We start from the raw sequence: 24,134 nt of genomic DNA on the forward strand, positions 1-24,134 counted from the left end.
AATCAAAAAACTAAAATGAAAAAAAAAAAAAAAAACCCAACCAAGTAGACAGAAAGACTATTGAAAACAAACAAAAATAGAGCTCAGTGAAATTTGACTTATGTAAAATGGGAATTATTGAATGATGCTGCAGAGGAAAGAAGGCCAGGTAGTGGCATCCAGGAGGCAGTGACAAACACAGACTTAGGAATGGCACCTATTGTGCTACAGGACAACAGTGACCTCCTTCCTCCAATACATTTGCAGTTCACTAGACTGAAGACTTCTAAAAGCTCATGGAAATGTTAAACTCAGGGCAAACAAGCAGCTTGAAATTCTGGCTTTGGAACAATGCCTTTAGCAGACATTTCATATTTAAATTGAGATAAGAGAAATATAATCCTGCCCTGTTTGATATCAAATGCATCAAGTTTAATGGCTCACAACATTGAGAAATGAAGTCATAAACCAAAAGAATTTCAAAAATTTTCTTAGAAAAAAATAGTCTTGAATTATCAGAAGTGGTCTTCGCTGTTTTGCCCATAGACCTATGGTCAGGAGTTGTTTATACAGGAAAGTCATAATGTGGGTACATTGTAGGTCTCAGACTACAATCAACCTATAAGCTTATAGCTGCTTAACTAATATTATCCAACAGGGAAACAAGTCAGCCAGAAAAGGTATGTGGAAAGAGGCAAGGCATTTTGTGGGAACAATAGTCCAGTTCTGGTCATTGAGTATGGTAATTGATGCCTATCAGGGCTTCCTGGAGGGGGTGGTGGTAACTGTTTCAAGCTGTTGTTTTTCTCTTCAGGACCATGTAGACCTGGTCACTGCATCTTCACCTTCAGGTCTGGCTTTCTTCAGCTGTGCCTATAGCAGTGATTGTTGTATTTAGTTTTTTGCATTGGCTATTTGTGGTTCCAGTTCCTCTCTGATTGTATATCAATTTCTGTCTACCTTGATGCCTTTGCTAAAATCACAGTTATATTTGAATGAATAAAGTGAAATATTCATTAATACAGGCCAGGGAGTTAGCTCAGGAGGCAGAAGGGCCTGCCTGGAAAGTGCTAGGTTATAGATTTGATCCCTTGTACCTAAAAAAAAAAAAAAGTAATTTAAACCGCAAGGAAAAAAATAATTTCATTTGTGAAAATGTAGGTTTACAAAATGTATAACTAAATATGTCAATGGCAAATTAAACATTGTTAATAGTCAAATTTAGTATCTAAATATGACTTGTATCTAAATATGTAAAGTTGTTGGGGCTGGGGATTGAGCTCAGGGATACAAGGAGCTGTCTGGAGAGCACAAGGTCATGAGTTCAATCCCTCATACAGAAAAAAAAATATAGTTGTCAACCATTCAGTGCTATGAGCACATTTATTAAAAGGGATACTTGGTATTTAATAGGCTTATGTTTCTTTTGTGGTCTATGAAATACCTGCAGAAAACATGGCAACTACAGTGAATGATATACTGTCCCTTATAGGATTGCTATTTTCTGAGTTGTTTTTATTTTTTGTTTTTCCACATACTTGAAATTTGAAAATGTTGGCTGGTGCTAGGTAGAAAAACTGTGATAATCATTTATTCAATATATTTCCCTATATTCATTAAGAACATTTGATTTGCTACAGTTACTCCAAGTCAAATTGATAAAGAAATTGTTAAATTTATAGGCAGCTGAGTTTGTTAGAAATAGAGGCAACCATACCATGATATAGTGGAATGAAATTCCTGACCTTCTATGTCTGGTATGAGTTTGTGTTGTCTAAAATGCAAGAATGAATTTTAGGAACAACAGAGTTGAAAGGCGGAATATATGTATTGAGAGAAAGAAAGTGAAAGTATTTTGCTCTAAATAGCATATATTGGAAGTGGGAGGTGGAACCAGGGGACTTTTACCTTAAAGTCACTTTCCTCTCCCCTATTCAACCTACCTGTGGCCAGAAAAGAATCTCAATCAGCTACTTGCATATCAGCAATGCCACCTTTAATTAAGCACCACCCAAGTCAAAAACTATATGTACGCTGCCCACATATTTCCAGAAGAAAAAGCCAGACCCCCAGTGGTCATGGGGTTCTCCCCATATTCTTAGAATAAAGGCCATTTTGACTTTGTATTCTCTCCTTTACTACACCAAAAATCCTATCTGAAAGCTTCTATCTGAGAAAAACAGGAGGGATTCTGAGCCTGTAGCAAAAAACTCTGTCTTTTCTAGAGACCTTATAGAATAAAATCATATGATGAGATAGGTTTAAAGTGGGTTAGATTACTGAGATTACCAAGGAGGTAAATTAGCACAATAGAGAAGCAGAATATAAGAAATGTAAAAGTGGCCTTTTATTTAAAGAATGTGGAGAGGAGCTCACAGCCACCAAGGGTTTGCCCCCCCCCACTGACTATGGGGTTATGGGGTATATGTGACTTTTGACTGGATGTGGTGCTTGGAGGGGACATTGATGTCATGCTAGGAGCTGATGGGTATTTTCTTTAGGCCCCTGGGAAAGAAAGAGGAAGTTGTATTCAAGGAGAAAAGAGGAAGTGGCCATATGAGTAAGCGTCCCTGATTTCACATTCTTCCACCATGAACTACAACCATAAGGTCCTGTAATTGTTTGAAGAGCAAAGCTCTTTCAAGTACATCCTTTGGTTTGAATGAAGAAATCAAAACAAAGAATTTTTGCTATCTGTTTTCCTCCATGGCTGTTGGTAATCCATTCAGAAGAAATATTTTGAGTCAATTCCTTAATGCATTGTTGATACCATAACCAAAATTACAGATCAGTTCACTTTCAGAAAAAGAAGCAGCACTTAAAGGCAGGGTTAAAGACTTCAATGCAAGTATCCATGGCATGGTGAAATCAACAATGTGTGATACAAACTACTACTGATTTCTCTGACTTCAAGAAAGAAAAATGTTTATACTGATATTGTTATACTTGAATGACTCTCCCGGTCTACTATGTCTGATATTAGGTTTTTGTCCTGTAAAGTCAAAGAAAGAATTTTAGGAACAACAGAGATTAAGAGAAGAATATACTTATTCAGAGAAAAAAAAAGCTGCCTGAGAGAGAGAAGGTATCCTGAGCAGGTTGCCGAACACTGTCCAATCTAGGGACCTTTATAGAGTAAAATCATGTGGTGAAGTAAGTTTAAGGTGGGGAAAACTAGGAACTCACAATGCAGATGGGCATAAGATGGGACAGATTTATGGTAGCCAATAAGATTATAAGTTCAGGTAAAGTTGATTTAATTGGGAACAAAGGGGGAAGGGAGTCACATAGAAAGCAGGCATTCTTAGGCAGCTGTGTCTCTTCCATTAGGGGTTTCGGAGGGTGACTCCTGAGTTCCTCAGGATGATAGGAACTATTTAGAATGTCAGTCTTTAGGATATGGATGAATTTGCTTGTCATTTGTCTTGAGCCTTGGCCTATAGCATGAGGTGTCAGTCTTCCCCATGGTTGCAAGGTATCTGGTCTCCTGCATGGGCTCCTTGGGGGACCTAGCCATGTCTCATGCCAATAGTATTTAAATAACTCAGGACCCTGTAATAGTACTGTTTGGAAAATTGATTACATATGTCTTGTGCTCTGGGTGAATGTTCTGCGGATGACAGTGCGCAATGTATATACCATTGTTGCCCCTAATTGACATGTTTTGGAATTTAATTTTAGTTGATGTGTTCTTTTTTCCTTGAAATCAAATGGATTTGAAAATTAAAAGCCTGAGGAAAGCTCTTCAGTACAAACACTCCTCTGTCGAGCTGAGATCACCACTGTAGAAGAATGGCAGCTCCAGAAGCTTCTGCACTACAGTCTATCATTTGGGATCCTGTCTTGCAGGGTGGGGCTCCTTTCTCTGTTTATTCTTGACTCAGAAGGAGGGCAATAGAGCAGGAGTCAATCAGTGATGAAAGGGCAGGCTATATGAACTGTCCAATCAGATGGGCCACTGTTGGCTGTGACTTCTGTCTGTTCTGGTGTCTCAGCATGATTTACCTGTTCTGAGTACAACAGTGGTAACAAAATGCTTGCTGGATCTCATTTAGTACTTTTGATGTCCTGTGGCCTGCTTGGCAAAGAATCTGAGAGATCCTGGAGCCATGGAATGGTGAGGTTGTGGATAGGCACCCAGAAATAGCGTGGATTGGGAGAAACCAGTTACAAGTGTTTAGGAGTAGTTCCAGTATCTGGTGCCTCAGATATTTTATTAGCTTCAGCTCCTGAGGTCCTCCAGCTTTGGCCATGGGTCATTCACTATCCCTTTTGCCTCTTGCTGTTGGCAAGGGTAATTTGGGGTCCCCAGAACCCTGGCTTCACTATGACAGCAGCAGACTCAAGTATCATCTTTGAAATTCACTGCTAGCCTGGTAAGTACACCATCTTAGTCATTGGGCGGAGCTTGGAAAGACCCTGACTATGATGCTTTTGTAGTTAGTAAAGCAGTAATGAGCTAGGTTTATGCTCTCTTTCCACAGAGGAGCAGATCTGGAATGTCCAGAGTTTACTAATGTATGTAATGCAGGGCCTCATATCCACAATGGCTCAACTTAAATTTGGGCTTTTTTGTATTTATAGTGATCTCCTAAATTTATTTCTCCTATTTCCGTCCTCATGACAGGTAGTGACAAAGGTCCTGAGAATTCAGAGATATGTAATACTGTGCCTCAGCAGAGAAAGGCTTCCGAAACAACTGAACTCCTGTGTATTATACAGATCAGTGCAAAATAATTTCTGATCATACTTAATTAATTAGGTGGCACCTCCACTCACAGACTAGGTTTGTGAGAACAGCCATAGAGTTTTGAAGTCTGAGAAAAATGAAGCAAATATGAAAGTGTTATCAAGAACAGGGTAAAAATTTGTGAAGGACAAATTCCAGAAAGGGCTACCTGTTAAATTCTCATCGAAAAATGCCAAAATTTACGCATTTGCATGGACATATACATGTGATATCCTTTCGAATGTAAAGGAATAGGGGTGTCACCTCTGAATTAAGAGCTGATTTAGTAGCTTGGTTGTTAATAGACAGTTTAAATATGGAAATTCTCTACAATGGACTTATCTAAGTGGTGTAAATGAGAAGCCCTAAATAGAAATTTTGCAGTGATATCGATAGTTAGGCATGAAGGGTTTTCTGCTTAGGATGGATCAGAGGAGTATGGAAGAGATGTGGAAGTGACTGACAGGATGCAGGCAGCAAATAGCAGGACATACAACAGAGAGGGTCTTCACTGAAAGTCAGGTAGTTCTTAGAGTAAGTGTGAAGTAAAGTTGGGTTCTGATTGCTTCATTGAGGTGATCAACACCAGCTCTGGCAACAAACAATCAGCATTCAACATCCCTGTCAATACATAATTTTTGTGTTCCATACTTGAGATCTAATTTTATTATTTCTATTTATGCCCCAGTGTCATGAAGCTGAAATTTTCAATTTTTTGTACCAAGGATCAAATGCATGACCTATGCTTTCCAGGCATGTGTTCATGCCACTGAGCTAAATACGCAACTATGAAAATGTTTTCTGTGTAGTATGGACAATATCCACATTGTTTCTGATAAAGTGTTGAATACTGTTGGAATTTTTCTGTATTGTATGGCTATAATTTTTTTTAAAACAAACCAAAGTTGTCTTATGCAGTCTCTTTTTAAGTTTCACTTTGTCTGTTCAGTGTCTCAATCAGGGTTTGTCTATTTTAGACAGCTCTGTAACTTAGGATAGCCCCAAATTCAAGGAAAAAATCCTTTACCAGCCTCCCAAGATATATTTCTTATATTTGAATTGAAAGTGATCACTTGGTGACAGTGAGGTATAATTTACAGCTTGGGCCTGGTTTCATTTTATATACATATTTTTAAAATACAGCTGTTTTCCACTAACACTTGAGTTATTATTTATATACCATATTTGATGTTATTTATGTTTTGTTCTATGAAACCAAATTCATTTTTCAAAATGCTGCTTAAGTATATTAAGAACAAAGTACTCACTGGCCTAAATGAGATTTGAACAGACATCATCTGTAGTCTATCAAAGTGATTGCTGAGATTTTGTACTTAATTTTGAAATTTTTAAAATAGAACAGAACAAGGCAGCATAAGGTCAACTAAGATCACACAGTGAAACTGGTACACAACTTCACAACAGGTTACTGGGATAACAGTAATAGGTATCACAGTATATTTTGTTATCTTTGTCATAGTTGTTCTTTAATCACATATACCAAAATGAGATGAAATACAGAACATTATAGAACTTATCAAAACAGAATATTGAATTGAGCAGTACCATTAATCAGAATAGAGTGAAACAATAATAAAAACATTTTCCTTCAAAGAGATAGTAGAAGGAAGTCCCCCTTATTTGCTATGGTCAACTTCCCAGGAGACACTCAGATTTCTGGTTCCCATTTGTTAATGGGGGGGTGACAGGAGAAGAAGGGTAGGGAAGTGGGATGTTTGATTCTAGGTGGTGCATCAGTAGGTTCACTATTGCTTAGTAGGGAGACAGGCTGGTTGTTTGGTTTCACAGCGCCCTAAGTTCCAACATAGAACAGATCTTAGGAGCTGCTGCTGGTTCTCCCCCTGGAAAGGCTGCAGTTTTCCAGACTGCCACCGCTGACTGGGGAGGGGAGGTGCTTGCTTGGCTTCCCAGGCAATTGATAAGACATTTATTTGCCTCTGTGCTTTGTGGTTGCTGGTCCTGCAGGCTTCTCACTGTGAGCTCTGCTTTAGAGAAAGTGCACAGGGAATCTTGCCATGGCTCAGCACAAGAATCAGTGCTCCTATTTGGCTGTTATATTAGCAGTGAGTTGCAATCTAGCATCAAATCTGCTGTCTTCAAAAATGTGTATAGACACAAAATTAATGACCACGACATGGATTTAAATTTGAACAAATCAGTCTTCATTCAGCTGTTTTGTTTGGCTTTATTTGTTGAGTTTAGTTTTGTTTTATTGAGACAAGCTTTCTGTATGTATATCAGCTGGATTTGAACACCCTATAGAGCCTAGAATTGCCCTGACCTCACTGATGCCTTCCTGGCTCACCTTTTGAGTGCTGGGATTATAGATATGCACCACCACACTTTGCTTTTGATTCACATTTGTAGGAGAGAATTTAAGATATCCCAAACCTGGGGTCTCAACCTTCATGTGAGAAATATATGTATGATCCTTTAGGAGGTGGTGACCTTTGAGGATGTGGTTGTGAACTTCAGCAATGAGGAGTGGAGTTTGCTGAGTCCATCCCAAAAGAACCTCTACAGAGATGTGATGGGTGAAATCTTTAGGAACATGGCTGCAATAGGTAAGGATGAAATCTTTTTGGCAATCATGCTGTCAGAATATTGTTTGTTGCTCATTAGTGCTGTTTTGTTAAAAAGAATATGAAAATATTTTTAAAAATAGCTCAGACCTGGACACATTATATCATAACTCTAAACAAAATCTATTAATTTGTATTATTCTAATGAGCGCTGGTATTTCTATGTCTACAATTCAGGAGGACTTGGGGATATCCAGGAAGCTGAAAAAGAATGCAAAATTTACTGGAGATACTTAAGGTAATTCACACTCACAAGGAGAGGAATGTTCCTGAGTAATTAGTGAGTCAGCAGAAAAATGACCAACAAAGAAATGAGGCACCATTTAACTTAATGTCAGTAATATTCTCCAAAGATGTATAAGCTAGTGTATATATGAGGGAATTAAGTCATGAAAATGTATGACATTGCATAGAGATGTGTACGAAAGGCATACACTTTGAGTTATGACATTCTGCCTTCAGTTTTTCTACCCATATATACATGTGAATACAACACATTCATTATCTAAAAATTGCTAAGATTGCAATAGAATTTGAAATAAAACTGAGTACTCATGTTTCCAAGCCATGCTCTAGACAATCGGTGATTCTGACTAATATTCTTAGTAGGCTGGTGGAATGTTAGTGCACTCATTTTGAATATCAGTATGCAGTTGTCTCTAGAAATTGATCCCCTCATACTTGCCCTGGATACTTTTAAAATCTCAAAATCTGCATAAAATACTGATACATGCTTACTCATATACAAAGCAGATCAAGTTATAACATCAGGCCTTGAAGCTTATCTATCTATCACTGGATTTGTGGAGAAGGAAAATGTTAATAGACTCTCTGTGATTGTACATTCTTGTAAACCCAGCACACTGGGAATCAGATTTTGCAGAATGGCAATTTCAAGATCAAACATCACAGCTTAATGATCTATGAAAATCTCTTAAAATAGATTTTTAAAAAGTTATAGATTTATGCTAATACCTGTTGTTCATTCCCAGCCCAGAATGGAAAAAAAATGTGTTATATAATGTCAAAAAAAATAATATAATGTCATTTGCCATAAGAATTAGATGGGTCTTTCACCCATCAATTCAGTGAAATAGCTCAGCTATAAAACCTAAAAGGTCACTGGCTTTCTTTTAGATGAGAAACCAAAATACAAAATGTGGAAAGAAATGAAACAGAGTTGTTAGAGAAAAGTAAGACTGACCATACAGAAAAGGGAACTACAGGTTAAGGACAGAAGGGAGATTGTGATGGGGAAACATGTGAGAATAATCTGCATGTGATACACATATGTACCCATGCCCAAAGTGAAGCTAAAGATTCTGCATTTCAAAGTACCAACTTTTAAGATTTCCAAATGTGTACCAGTCTTTTGGGAATGGTTGTTTTCAACATATCTTACAAGGCCATTCTGTTGCTTCATGGTCAGAATTTCTTAGCAGGCATTAAAAACAGAACTTGATATTAATGCAGTCATTAAATGGAGACCAATTTCACTGTGAATTTTTCTTTTTTTAAATTTAATATAAGGAAAGATTAAATAAGACAAAATAAGTAGAAATAATACTGCTTTCAAAGTGAAAAAAAACAGTAAGAAATCGCAAGATGATGATTACAAATGCTGATCATAGAAATAGTTATGAAATACAAAAGTGAAACATATGAAGTGGGGATTCAAACAGCGAGACTGCAAACATTTTTGTTCAATTCTCCAAGAAAAGCTTAGTAATATGGTTATAAATCCTATATGTGATTTTTTCTTTACAGAAATGACAAGGTAGGGAAATCTTATGGACATACATCTTGGAAGCAGTGTAAAGAAGTCTTCCTTTGTACTGCAGAAGGTAATGTGAATGTGAAAGAAACAGAAACACACCACGATGTTCAGATCCATGAAAAATATTGCAGTGGAGGGAAACCCTACGTATGTAAGCAATGTGGGAAAGTTTTTAAAACATGTGCATATTGTAAGGTTCATGTAAGAATTCACACTGGAGAGAAACCCTATGTGTGTAAGCAATGTGGGAAAGCTTTTAACACACGTGCAAATTGTAAGGTTCATGAAAGAATTCACACTGGAGAGAAACCCTATGTGTGTAAGCAATGTGGAAAAGGTTTCATCCAACCTGGAAATTGTAAGGAACATGAAAGAATTCACACTGGAGAGAAAAAATATATGTGTCTGCAATGTGGAAAGGTATTCACCAGATCTAAATATTGTAAGGAACATGAAAGAATTCACACTGGAGAGAAACCCTATGTATGTAAGCAATGTGGGAAAGCTTTTACCAGACCTGAATGTTGTAAGCAACATGAAAGTATTCACACTGGAGAGAAACCCTATGTATGTAAGCAATGTGGGAAAGCTTTTAACACACATGCAAGTTGTAAGGTTCATGAAAGAATTCACACTGGAGAGAAACTCTATGTATGTAAGCAATGTGGGAAAGCTTTTACCAGACCTGGACGTTGTAAGGAACATGAAAGAATTCACACTGGAAAGAAACCCTATGTATGTAAGGAATGTGGGAAAGCTTTTATGAGACCTGAATGTTGTAAGAAACATGAAAGAATTCACACTGGAGAGAAACCCTATGTATGTAAGCAATGTGGGAAAGCTTTTACCAGACCTGGACGTTGTAAGGAACATGAAAGAATTCACACTGGAGAGAAACCCTATGTATGTAAGCAATGTGGGAAAGCTTTTACCAGACCTGGATGTTGTAAGGAACATGAAAGAATTCACACTGGAGAGAAACCCTATGTATGTAAGCAATGTGGGAAAGCTTTTACCAAACCTGGACGTTGTAAGGAACATGAAAGAATTCACACTGGAGAGAAACCATATGTATGTAAGCAATGTGGGAAAGCTTTTAACACACGTGCACATTGTAAGGTTCATGAAAGAATTCACATGGGAGAGAAACCATATGTGTTTAAGCAATGTGGGAAAGCTTTTAAAACACAGGGAGATTGTAAGAAACATGAAAGTTCACATTCAATATAAAACCAGTATATATAGGCATCATGAGAATGGTTTCACCACATGTACATATTGCATAATGCATGAAAATCTTCACACTGGGCAGAAAACATACATATGTAAGGAATATGGGAAAGGTTTCAGCAGAAATGCTCATTATCCAATATATTATAAAATTTACATGGTTGAGAAACTCTGTGTGTATGTGAAGAATGTGGGAAAGCTTTCACCACACATGGATTTTGTAAAATACATCTATGACTTCACACTGGTGAGAAAGCCTATGTATATAACAATGTGGCAAAGTTTTTACTGCATATAGTCATTGCAAAACACATGAAAGATTTCACACTGGGAAGAACAACTGGCTACATAAGCAAGTGGAGACACTTTCAGCAGCCAGATTGTAAGTGAAATACATGAAAAAAAAACTCACACAAGAGATAAATCCTATGTGCTATGGGAATACTCTCAGCACACATGATTATTGTTACATATCTGAAAGAGCTCACTGGGCAGAGATCCTATGTGGATTAACAATGTGAGAAATATAGCAATCCATGTTCCTTGTTAAATACATAGAAAAAGCATCACTGTTCAGACAGTTTAGATCTAAGTTTACTTTAAAAATCCCAAGGAGACCTGAAGAAATAATCAATACAGAAGTTAGATGTCAATATTTCTTCACAAATATTCCAGAAATGACAAATCTGAGGTGGGGCTCTCCTTAGGTGCCCATGTTGTATGATTTTCAGTTAAACACTTGTACCTCTCTAGATTTTTTAATATAGATGTTTTTGTGATTCAACATGGCATCTTGTAACTAAACATGCTAAACTGAAATGGGCTTTTCACTTTCAAGTATGGATAGTGCCTCTGTACTTAATATTTTGTCTTTAAAACTTAAATTTTGTATTTTCTGGTGAATTGTAATGTTGTTTATTTAAAGAGGAAAAAAGTGTAGAAATAATACAGAATTTCAGAAAAATAAACAATAAGAAATCACTAGTTGATTAGTATCATATTGTCATCTTAGAAGTAGTTGTTCAAGTTACAAATTTAAAGCATACAAAGTGATATTCAAATAATGACACTGTCATGGTTCACCTCAATGATCCACCAAAAAGTTATTAATATGCCTATCTGTCCTACACACTTTTTTTTCTTAAAGAGGGTAAGATTAAACATAGCAAAACAGAGCAAAACAGTTCATAAGGAAACAAGTTAAGGAAACACAGATTTCAAAGCAAGTCCACTCGAAATGTTCACTGTCTATCTTACTGTCTCTAGTTTTCTTCCAAATAGTTGTTCCCATCCTCACACACATTGAATATATACTGAATATTATAGAACTAATCAAATAATTACAGGATGATGCAAGCTTTTTCAATCTTCAAGACTGATTTTGGGGAAGTCGATGACTACCATAATGTCTCTCATTGTCTTTGTAGTAGCTGTCTTTATCTTTATGTATGCTGAAATTGAACATAAGAGACTAGACTAATGTCACTCTGAACAGTGAATAATAGTATCCTGAGAAGGAGAAAGGTGAGGAATTGCCTAAAAAAAGAAGGCAGAGGACATAGTTAAAAGTGTATCAGGATTTAAAAGCTACGGTAATCTTGTTGCTCTGTTTAGTTTGGTTATATTTTGTTCTGGTCTGTCTATTCATATTAGATTTGAGGGCACAGAGAGATAACCGAAAAATAGCAGGTTATACCATGGTAATTATCCTTAATTTCCTATTAACTAAAACTGAATCCATATATTACTTACATTGTCTTCTATGATTGATCTTCTTTGAAGCTGGATTGTTTCAATGTTATTTGGCCTTGACTGATTTTATTCACATTTGGTATGCTTGCTTGTATCAAGTTCAAGAGCAGAGGCAACTACTCTGAAGAGGACAAGGTGTAAAAGATATCCATTGGTGGGCTGGGGATTATATCAGTGGCTTAAGGCACCTGCCTGGCAAGTGTGAGGGCATGAGTTTCATCTCCAGAGCCAAAAATAAATAAATAAATAAAAGATATCCATTCCAAGTTTGATTATTTTTTTTTAATTAAAGAGAAGAAAGGAAATAAAGAACAAAGCAGTAAAAGGGTACAAGTAATACAGAATTTCAAGAAAAAATACAGTAAGAAATCACTAGTTAATAGGTTACATATTGTCATTGCTAGGGTTATTTCCAAAAGATGAAAAATATTAGCAAAGGATGCGAAATATAAAATAAAAAGTGGCCTTTATTCTGAGAACACGGAGAGAAATGACCGGCACCCCCACCGCTGGCGTCCAGCGATCTCTCAGGCCGACTCATGGTGTGGGATGCTGTAAATAGCCTCAGTTTGGGGTGGAACCTAAGGCGGGCATTAGGGATACACAGGTAGCCCATTGGTCCTAGGTTTGGTGCCATATGTAAATTTCCAGGGGTGGGAAGATGGTGTCACAGGTAACTTCCTAGGGGCAGGGGAAATGGGGCTTTCTGCTTCTTGTTGTGGCTTTCCTGGCTACAGTGTCCTATCTGGGCCAAAATCCTTTCAGTCATCTTAGAAACAGTTGTCCAAATTATAAAATTAAAGCATATAAAGTGGACATTCATACAGTGAGATTGCAGAAAGTTCTGTTCAGTGATCCAACAAAAGCTCAGTAATATGATTTTCCATCCTACACACGCAAGCATGCAGTTATATCCCTTAGACCACCTTCCTTTCCTCTCTTTTTTACAATAACAGTTACACGTTTTGAGTTTTTTACTCCCACAGTTCTTATTACATTTTTTAAAGAGAATAAATCCTAACATGACTACATAAAACAGAGACAGTTAGAACAGAAGGATGGGCATAGTACATGATGCAAAAATAGAATATCAGATGATCAAAAATGGTTGCCATTGTGCCTCTTGCTATTTTTAAAAAGAGTTGCTATATCATCAGGTATAATAGAATTGATCAAAACAGTACAGAACAAGACCAATAAAACCTACACTGGAAACCTTGCAAGACTTCAAAAGAAGATAATAGTCAAACTATAATGGGCATCATAATAAATCTTATTGCCTTCAAAGTGGTTGTCTATACCCTCAAACTTGATACTATCAAACAAAATAGAATATAGTAAAATCAGACAGAACAAGATGTGGAGAGCAATACTGGGGTTCAAATCAGGTTAACAGGAAAACAAATAGTTACTATAATATATCCCGCTATTTTTAAATTTTGTTTTCCCTTAATTGAAAAAAATAAAGTTTAATTTAAAAAAAGGGTGGAGATTGAGATAAAAGAGGACATTGTAATAGAACAACACTGGTCAGAATGGAACAATTTAAGCATAATTGGGTTTCACTCCCAGATAATCTAACATAATAGTAGTCACCATAGTGCCTCATTCCTTGAATTATTTGAGTATAACTTCATATACGATAGCATCAAGCATATCAAGACAGTGTGAAGCCATTCAGCAGAATGAAAGAATTACAGGGTATTTAGAACCAGTTAATAGAAAACGAACAATGGTTTCTATATTATCTACTTGCCTATAAAAAATTTTCTTTATACTATCACATATAGTAAAATATAGTAACATACAACATGTTAAAACCAGTGGAAACAGATAGTTTGTTAGAGAGGGACCATTCTTGCACCACTGAGATTGAGCCCAGTGTTGATCATGTTGGTTAATTTTGAATATGCTGGTGAGTTAACGTTGCAAACATTTAGCTGAACACTTTTGTTTATGTTTGCTTGGAATATTAACCAACAGAGTGTTTTCTTTTATATTATTTTTAACACATTATTGTCTGGCTTCATTCTCAGGATAACTAACTTTGTCACTTAAAAGAAGTTGGTGGTGGGTTTTCCTTCAACTTGATCAAAGAATTGAAAAACAATCAGTATTTATTCTTTATTATATACTGGATAAAATTCACCAGTGCACTTTTTGTATCCCAGCTTTGTTGTTATTAAGAAGCTGTGATTTTTACCCATTGCCTGTGCTCCTTATTGCCCTGTTCATCAGACTATTTCCTTCTGATGCATGTGGTTTGGGGACATCAATGGACCCCACATATCCATTAAGGATCACACCTCATTTTATTTATGGATGCTACCATTTATTTTGTATCTTCAAACTATCTCTATAATATATAATTTTGTGAGTAACTCCTTTCAGTTACTCAGATTTAATGCACACACTTGCAGGGTTTGGTTATTGCTGGAGGAAACTGGGCATGGTGAGGGCCTGGTCTCTAATTTAAGGCTTCATACCCTGACCTGCCTGCAGTGTCCCCATCTCCTGACCTGCTCCCTGTAAACACCTGTCCTGCTCTATAACTACGGTGAGTCCACATGTGGCAGTTCAGATCTGCACCTGGGTGGAAAACATTCAGTCAAGTTGGGCTCTGTAACAGACTGACCTCATACAGAGCTCCCCTGAGTGAGAGAGGGGGCCTCAGGCATGTAGGGAGGAGCTCTGGAACCATTCCAGCTCTCTCCTGTGCAGCATACAATGTGTGATGCTTTCCTGAGAACTTACTGATGGATGAGGAGGTCTGGACCAGGCCTTTTTTAGCCATGGTGTCCTACACCTCTGCCTGGACCATCTCTCTGACTTTAGATCTCCACATAGATCTGAGCAGACTCAGTCTTCCTCTACCAGGCTCTAACTCTATGCTGAGGTTTCAGGTGCAAAATCTGAGACCCTCAAATTAATCTTATATACATTTAACCAGGAAATTCCACTTCTAAGAGTCATTATAAAAATGAGATTGACAGACACCGTATTCTCTTCTTAATCAGTTAAGATGTGGACTGTTAGAAACCATGAATGTTACACAGCCCAGCTGCTGAGTTAATTATAAATTACAGCCACTGAAAATGCTGAAAGAAGGCCATGTCCTAGGCCATGTCCCTTATCTTTCCTGAGATGGAAGAGAGCTTGTGTCCTGGCTCTCCACCCAGCAGTGAAGAGACACAGGCCTGCACAGCAGGTGAGGACAGGAGAGAGGAGCTGGTCAATGGCAGACCTCTCATCCTGGGAGGGATGCCTTTGTGGTTTTTCCATTTTATTTTCCATTGCATTATTTATAGTGCTCCACTCAATATTACTTCTCTTCTGTTCAATTCACTTAAGAATAAGTAGTTGGTATTTTCTTGAATAGGTGAGTGGATTTGGATGACTTAGTATTCTTTTATATGTAATGTAGGATATGCATATAGAAGAACATTCAAGCTTCACTTTATAAATATATAAAATAAGGAGTCTTTTTATTCAGAAAGGCAACACATCATTCATGACTAACTTTTAAACTCCCAACACATGAAGCCATGAAAATCCTGCGGTGGTGGGTGTCCTGCCCTCCCTACCTGAGAAGTCACTGTGCTCATCTGTGTCTGGTAGAGGACACCCAGAATCTTCTTCAGAGTCTCTTTTTCCAGCAAGGAGGACTTGAATCTTGCTGTGCTCAGGTCAAACAGGGAGTGTGCAGCATGCAGAGGAGCCCAGCACTTCCTGCCTTACACCCTTTTCCACCACTGCATCCATGCTGCAGCCCTGCAGGCCCAATAAGGCAGAGCCATGAGGGTGCACCAAATACTCTGCCACCTCAGCCCCAGGGGCCTCAACTTCTGGGTGCTGGCCTCAGCCTCCACCACGCTCCAGGCTCTGCTATGGATTAGACATTCACAGTGGGCCAGACACACCATCAGTGTCTTGGGGCAAAGTCCAATTTCCACAGTGACCCTTCCATTCTGCAAATTTTGATTCTTTCCTTTCTAAATGAGGCTGAGGAATTGGAGACAAAACCCCACACATTGGAATTACTTTTTGTTTTTCTTTCTTTTCCTTCTTCTTTTTTCTACTCCTTCTCCTTCTCCTCCTCCTCCTCCTCCTCCTATTTCTTCTTCTTCTTCTTCTTCTTCTTCTTCTTCTTCTTCTTCTTCTTCTTCTTCTTCTTCTTCTTCTTCCTCTTCCTCTTCCTCTTCGTCTTCATCTTTGTCTTCTTCTTGGTTTCTTTGATGCTTCAAATACATATTTAGAGGTGTGTTTTGCCAAAAAAAGTTTTCTTGTCTTTTCACACTCCCGTTAACTGAAGTTTTTACAGATTTCTGCTGCAGTTCACACCCTATGTGTTTGAACACTCAGAATCAATTCTGCAGGTTAGTAGAACGAGTGAAGCAAAGCAGAAACTGAACTTGGGGATGTTACTGTGCTTTCCAACACTCCGACTCATATCTTTTTCCCTCAAAAATATGGGCTTCAGTAGCAGCTGAGTCTGCCACAGACAAAATGAGTTTCTTGCATGTATATCACACAATCTCAATTCCTCTCAAGCACATTGTATCAGGTTTCTTATGGCCAAACTTGAAGAATTATTTCCAGTACATGAGAGGCTGCCACTGGTCCTGAAATCATGATGGAACTTTTTGTAAATGCATAGTCTGATCTACTATGCAGAAACTAAGTGAGGCAGAGATGGCTGTCACAGATACAAACACCTCAAAATTATCAACCAACAGCAGCAACAAGCAGGAACCAAGTTGCTGAGCTTTCACAATTGGGTGATGGAATCATGTGGTGGATTGTGCCCTAGGTTTACTGAGGAACTTCAGTAAATCTAGGTTGCTGCCTCGATCCCCCTTCCTTCAGTGCAATACAAACAGAAAGTCATGCACATGCATCATTTATTTGCAGTTTTTCTATTGCAGTTACAAAACCTGTATTCCTGAGAGTCTACATCTCTGCCATAGCAGACCCAACAACGGGCATTACCGTCATGTCTTGTGAAGGATCAGTTTATTTATACAAAATGCAGAGTGGTGTTCTCAGACTTGATTTTCCAGACTTGTGCATTTTCAGTCATTTCTTGAAGGGAAGCTAAACAATTTAGTTTGAGTAAACTTCAAGTGTGTTGCTGTGCTTCTGTGTGACATCCCTGCTGCCAGACCTGATGAAGGCAATAAATAGAATCTGTGGGAGGTTTAGATCCAGAGGGACACACTTTGCACAGCTGTGTCAGGCAGGGATGACCCTAACCTGGCCACCCAGGCATCCAAATGCCCTTTCCCAGTGCTGTCCCTGGCTTTGGTAGTTATTGGATTGCTGTGGAGATGCCCAGTGCACTGGCTGGCCCAGGGAAAACATTTTCATGCCATAAGTTTGTCATCCTTAACCCTGAAGCTCTGTGGCCCTGGGCCCAGGGCAAGGTTCCCCCCAGTTGCAGTGAACAGCATCCTCCATACAACTCTCCTGTGCACACTCTACGTGGAGGCTAGCAAGGGTCCTAGTTCATTCCTGCTTCAAAGAGCAATGTGAATCAAACTCTTGAATATTTGTGCAACATTCTGTGTGGGAGAAAACTCTATTCTTAGTCCTAGGAGTTCTACTGAAGGCTGTTTAGAGCTTGGATGGGAGCTATGAGATTGGGCTGTGCTCTGCCCCCCATGTTCTTCCCATTGTTGTTCAGCACCTGCCTTAAAATGTGTCAGTGGTTGGGGAAACAGCACATTTCAGGGATGTGTGCCTGCATGTATCAAGTTTAGGAGGCTCAGTGTTTTGTGTGCTTGTTGGCCCTGGTGATTCCCTTTGAGTTAGAAGAATTTATCATTTCCCTCACAAAATGGACTCCTGAGACATCTTTCATACTTGTAATAAAAACCATATATCTGACTACTGGTCGTAAAGAAGGTTTCCTGTTGTGATTTTTGCATTATTGTCATTTTTCAAATGCAATGAATCAGCCATTTGTAGCTCCCTTTATATCACTGAAATCATGGAAAACATTTTCTGACATGAAAAGATGAGTACATACACAATGGTCTCTACATTTTCCCTATAGACTTTGTCTATCTGTGGTTTTCTCTTCTGTCAAACAGCAATATCATCCAGTCTCCTCCAGGAATGTTTGGCGAAACAGAATCTGATGCACTGATATGAAAAACCCAGGTAGTAAATCACAGTGAGAGAAAGGTCAGCGGTGGGTGGGGACTAGCAGGAGAGTCCAGGGGTATGGATGGGTCCAATACTGAGCAGAAAGCTGGAACTAGACAGATACACAGATTTAGAGTGTGCCAATTGACAATGTGCTTACCTGTGACTCAACTGAACATGTGGAAACTAATGAAATCTTAACTTAAAATTAAATTATCTTAGAATTTAATGTTTCAAAGAACTATAGATTTAAGAGTAGAAATGAAAACTGGGAGAAATAGAAGAGGCAAAGTGAAGGGGAAATGAAGGGCCGGTACTTTGCAAGACTTGAGCCCTAAGTGGAGCTGAGGACACCTGCCATGGAACCAGTGACAGATCTGCCTTGGAATTCCACCAGACTGGGTATCTGACCTTGATTTTCAGGTTGATCTCAGAGCTGGTGAGGTCATTGGAGGTGAGGCTGGCACAAGATCTATAAGGAGACCTTGAGCTCAGTCCGGTACCAGCCCTGCCTTAGAAAAATCCCCAACTGTCCTTGCTCCTTGCAAGCCCCATAGTCTCCCAGGGCCTGTCAGGGACAGCTCTGTGCACTAATGCACCCCAGGAAACCTTCCTATTTTGCCTCACTCCGCTCACTTCTGCATGCCTCTGTGTTGCAGGAGGCCCCAAGTCTGACAGTCTTTCTCCCTCTAAAGTGTCCTATGTCCTCCTCAGAAACCAACAGACCCTGGCCAATTCCTTCTCACTTTAGTTCTCATTTTCAGTGAGCTAGTCTTGGCCCAACTCAATCAGATTAGGTTTGGCTGGTTGTCCCACCTTCCTCAGCAGCACCTGCCAGGAGCCAAGAAGGGAAACTCTGATCCCGAGGAGGACAGTTGTAAGCAGCACTACAGGTCTGGCCTCCCTCCCAAACTGCCCTCCCAGTGTATCCTGTGCCCTAACCATAATCAGCCCTCACTTGCTGACAGAGTTCCCTGGACAGTGCTGTGACCACCTGTCCTCCACTCTTCAGGAAGCCTGAAATGCAACTCCCTTTTCCACCTTGTGGCATATTGCCTCTGTGAGAAAGAGGGTGGAGTCTGCAGTGTTACTTTAATCATGGGGGCTCAACAGGGTGCTGCTCTATAACTATCTGAAAAGTGAGTGGATAGTGGGAGTGCTTCCTGCCTGCCTTTCCTCCACCTTCAGTTCATATACTGATGCATCACCCCATTCTGTGTGCCTTCACAGGACTCCTCTTCCCCTATTTAATGTCCATGTGTACAGAGGCCAAGAATTAGGGACACTCACCCTAATGTGGGTAGTACCTGGTCAGCTCTCCAGGGTGACTGTGTGGCCTTTATAATATGGAAGCACAAGAGACCAGTGTTTGCATCTGCTCTGGTCACTGCATCATGGTCAGTGCCTGGTACACTGATGATTTAAGGCACCCACCAGCTCCCTCCATGATGTCTGTGTGGAACTGGGTCATCTGGCATCACCCAGAGATTCTTGCTCTGGATACCATGGAAGCACATGGAATGACTGCCCACTGTCCTTCAGAGTGAAGACAACAGCTCCACCCATGTGATGGATCCTTGGCAAGAGGCAAAGCTTTCCCATGGGAAAGGAAAAACCACAAAGAATCCAAGGTCCCCGGTCTGAGCAGACCTAGTTTTAGACCCAACTCCTCCTTCCTACTTCCCTTGTCGACTTAGACAAGACACCATGCCTCTCAGTTCCTTTCCAGTGTGTCCCCCAGAACTATGGCATCTGCTTCCTAGGGACATCATCAGAGGTGAGAGATGACACTTTTAAACCTTGTGGGCTGGTGTCATGTGTACACAGTATACAGAATTAGAGGTCATTTCCATGAAGGGGTGGAAGGGAGGTGAACACAGTGCACACAGGCCTGGTTCCTGCTGTATGGTGGCAGAGACTACACTCACCTCATGGACATGTTTCCCTGGTGGCATCATGAGGGGTCAGAAGTTCATCAGATCATCCATCATTATGTTCCCTAAGCATCTCAATTTCTTCTATGTATTGGTGTTGTGGCCTCAAGTCAGGACTTCACACAGGCTAAGCAAGCACTATGGATGCAGATGCACCCTCAAAATCTACCAGCACTGTGCCTATATTCACACCTGTGTGAGTCACCACACCCATGGCAAGGGTGCTCAACTGCTGACAGCTCACCTTCTGATGGCCACCTCCTCAGTAGCTCATTCCTTGAGCATGGTTTGTTCTGGTTTGTATTAGCCAGGCTGAAATTGAGCCCAGGTCCTCATGCATGGCAGGCAAGTGTTCTGTCTTGAGCTCTCTCCCCAATTCCTTACTTGTTCTTAATAACACAACATGGCAGATGTAATGGGATGTGACTATCAAGGTTCACACATAAAATGACTGTGACCAACCTCCTGCTCTGTCCCTCCTCTGTTCTTCCTTTCTTCCTCTCTGTTTCATTCTGTCTTCCTCTCTAAATCTGTATCTCTGCATTTTCCCTGAGGAGAGGCTGACTCTTTGCAGAGAAAAAGGTTAACAGGCAGACGAAACATCAGACCTCCATCCTAACTGAGTTCCTGCCTGTTAGCAAGAGAGAGAGAGCCTGAGAACAGGTTCTGCCACAGCAGTGTTTCCACTGAGCCTGCAGCCTGGTCAGGAGAAACTATGGTGGATCCTGCAGCAGCGCCTTCTGAATTCCTGACCCATAGGACCTGAGAGAACTGAAGTTTACATGTTGTACCTAAGTTTGCAGCCATGCAATCATCAGTGGTCACTGATGCGCTATAGCAGATGTGAGATTCTGCACCCACCCCTGTCCCTCACCCACTCCTCCCCTCCCTTATTCTCACCAGGCCTTCTGTTCTCGCTTCTTATCTCTTTCTTGACTAAAAAAAAATTGACTTTGAATCTCTAAATGGTTGGTCCTCTATTCTGCCACACAGACTCAACTCTGTACAGCATTAGGGCCTGCATGTCTCATGTTCAGGCATCAGTTCCATCTCAGTGAGGCTGTTCAGATGCCCCCATGTAGTGAGCTTGACCTCTGTGTGCCCTTGCTTTATTGGGATATAGCACTGGGACTTCTCTTCAACTACATTCTGCAGTGATGTATCCCTCTCCTCCAGCCTTCCAGCTTCTGGGTGGCCAGTGACATATTGTCCTGTTCTGTGTTGGTGCCAGCCTAGTTCAGCCCAGGAATAAGGTGAGAATTTGAGGCATGTAGATTGAATGAATCATATCACTTTTCCTTTGAGCTACCCAGTGGGTGCCCATGGAATCACTGTGTGTTCATGTGTGTGTGTGTGTGTGTGTGTGTGTGTTTGTGTGCATGTGTGTGTATATCCCTTGGGATGCTGCTTGAAATCAGTCCCATATGTTTAGGCTCAGGTCCCAGGAGCTTGGGGGCTGCTTTTCTAATGCCTATGGGAGTGGGATGGGTCCTGTGCTAAGAGGTTTTTCTCTTTTGGACTTCTCCCCCATCCTCTTTACTATTCCCATGTCCTGTGACTTGGGCGTGGCATTGTCCCTCTCTGGGCACTGGTTCTGAAATGTCCATTGGGAATGGAATAACACACATAGTCCTTTACTGTGGAGATTCTAGCATGCTTGGGGGTGAGGCACTAGAGTGTCACGTGGGGTTCTCTTCATCTGGGCACTGTCCCTATCTACACATGCCTGTAATTTGATACCATCCCTACTAAGGCCATCATCTTTGGGTTACCTCACATTGTCATGGTCACATGCAGTCCTTTGGGCAGGGCAAGGCCTGGACTTAGAACTCACCACTCACTGTCACTGATGCCTTGCCCCAAGCCTGTGACACATTATAGGCCTAATTGGTTCAAAGACCATGGGAAAACTTTCTATCATCCATTGAATTCAGGACCTACACCTTAGCTCATACTGGGACACCCACGTGCTCAGCTATTTCTTTGTGGGAAACCTAGTGACTGCTGAATCAATGATCTAAACTCTCCTGCTGCCCAGCCCCCAATGGCAGCACAGTGCAGCCAGGATTTGGGGGAATGACTTCAGCCTGGAGCATTTATAGCTTGGAGCAACCAATCAGCTGGCCTCTGTGAAGGCTGCAGGGGTTTACACCATGACACAGCAGATCTGTGATTGAAGACCACACCCCAGCCCCTGAGGAGTCATGGAGAGCTCTTGGGTCCCCACCATCTACCCCAGCCTGGCCAGGAGCCTGGTGGATTCGAGTTCTGGGCTGGTTTTTACTACCTGGGATTGATGCCTCTGCTGTTTCCCAGTGCTCATTTCTCCAGCTTGTTTGCCTCATTGGCCATTATGTTTCTTTTCTTATGAACACAGCCCATTCTTAATTGGGCTGTGTTCATGTGTTTTGTTCTTTGACTGAACTACTGGGTAAGAACTAAAACTTATAGGTGGTGACATGCTGAGCCAGACTTTCTGTAAATTTACTCTGTCCAGAGAAGAGGACACAGGCAGCCATATTCATGACATTGCATGGAGATAAACCACAGGGGAATTCAATGGACATGCTGCCTGTGACACTGCACTTTCTATACTGGGTTATAGACTTTCCTTGGAACACACAGTGCCTCACATTTTAATGGTTGTATTACAACTACAATACTTTACTTTTGTGATTTTTTTCATGTTAAGCACTCATAAATTATAATTAATAATTTATCTTTGGAAATATCTAAAGAATAAACATGGGTGTGACACTCCCATGGTGCTGCTCTGTAACAAAAGAAAGTGTGTTAGTCTCTTTCATATGAAATGGATATGAAATGATCTACATGTAATTAAACATGGAGCAGTTTTGATGTGTATATGGCTAAAAAGCCAGGAACATAACTAACAAAACAAAGAATCCTAAGAATTACAAAAAATTCCTGAATTCTCTTTCTATGCTCCGCCAAGAGTCCATGAATACATGCATGACAAAATAATGCAATCTGTCTGGATTTTCCCTTCTCAGACAAGGCGAGATTAAACAGTTACTTACAGCAGGGTAAGGCAGAGGAGAAACACAACTGCAGTGATGTGGAAAAGGTAGGACAGGTAAATTACAAGGACATAGGATGAGTGTTGGCCAGGATATAGTAGGAAGAAAAATAAAAGAAAATATATTTGCGTAGTGAATTGATGAAAATGCTCTGGAAGAGGACACTGGTGAAGGTATCACAATATGGAGAATGCACTAAGTCGTACCAACCTCGTCAACTGAAACAAGAATAAACCCTTAAATTTCATTTACAATAATTCTTTCACTCACATCCCAGAATAGAATAATAATAAATAGAATGATATGTAAATCTGAAAGAGAGGGGAATGGCAAGTGTGGGTCAAGAGCTGCCTACAGGTAGATGTAAAGAGATGACTCCTTCTGGGGAGCCACCAGGAGATCCAGCTCTGCAGCTGGTGAAGAAAGGAAAACATGTGCCTGCTCTTGCTGTGAGGCCACAGCTGGTGAGGGAGCTGCAGGTGGAGCTGCATGAACACTGCGGGTGCAAATTCAGAATGCACTGGAATTGCCTCTGCAGTTGCAGGGGAAGGAAACATCGTTGACTTTCCAGGGACTTCTCAGGGCCAAACCTTCCTACTGCCTGTCAGAGGCAGCTGTGTGCATGAATATAGCCCCACGAAAGCCTCCCAGACTGCATCCCCACATTGACTGCTGAGGGGCTCATGTTCCTGTGTCTCCCATCATCTGGGCACATTGCTGAGTTCCCTAGCACATTCCTCCTCTCAAAGCCACAACCCACATCCCAGGGCTCCTTACCCTGTGACTTAGGCACCAGGGACTAGGAGGCTCAAGCTGGTCCATGAGAAGCTTGGCCTGGGAAGCCACCTTGGAGTTCAGATCCAGTGAGGATTCAAGGACAGGAGATGCGGACCTGGAGCAAACAGGGAGGTAGCAAAGCAAGAGGTCTGGCCTCTCTTCTAA

The 24,134-nt window shown here is 40.4% G+C and overlaps 1 protein-coding gene across 1 annotated transcript in view; it reads left to right on the forward strand.

The window, feature by feature from the left end:
• The window catches only part of LOC134474627 (zinc finger protein 14-like), a 105,528-nt gene extending 94,684 nt beyond the window's left edge, over nt 1-10,844 (forward strand). Inside the window, exon 3 of the mRNA XM_063243138.1 lies at nt 9,099-10,844. Coding sequence (XP_063099208.1) covers nt 9,099-10,318 — 1,220 coding nt within the window. The 3' untranslated portion in view covers nt 10,319-10,844. The remainder of the gene's footprint in view (nt 1-9,098) is intronic.
• Nucleotides 10,845-24,134: the final 13,290 nt, after the last annotated feature.

The sequence above is a fragment of the Cavia porcellus genome, unplaced genomic scaffold (genome assembly GCF_034190915.1).
Source record: "Cavia porcellus strain 051 isolate PalLab524CR breed Dunkin Hartley unplaced genomic scaffold, mCavPor4.1 scaffold_34, whole genome shotgun sequence".
Classification (NCBI taxonomy): domain Eukaryota; kingdom Metazoa; phylum Chordata; class Mammalia; order Rodentia; family Caviidae; genus Cavia; species Cavia porcellus.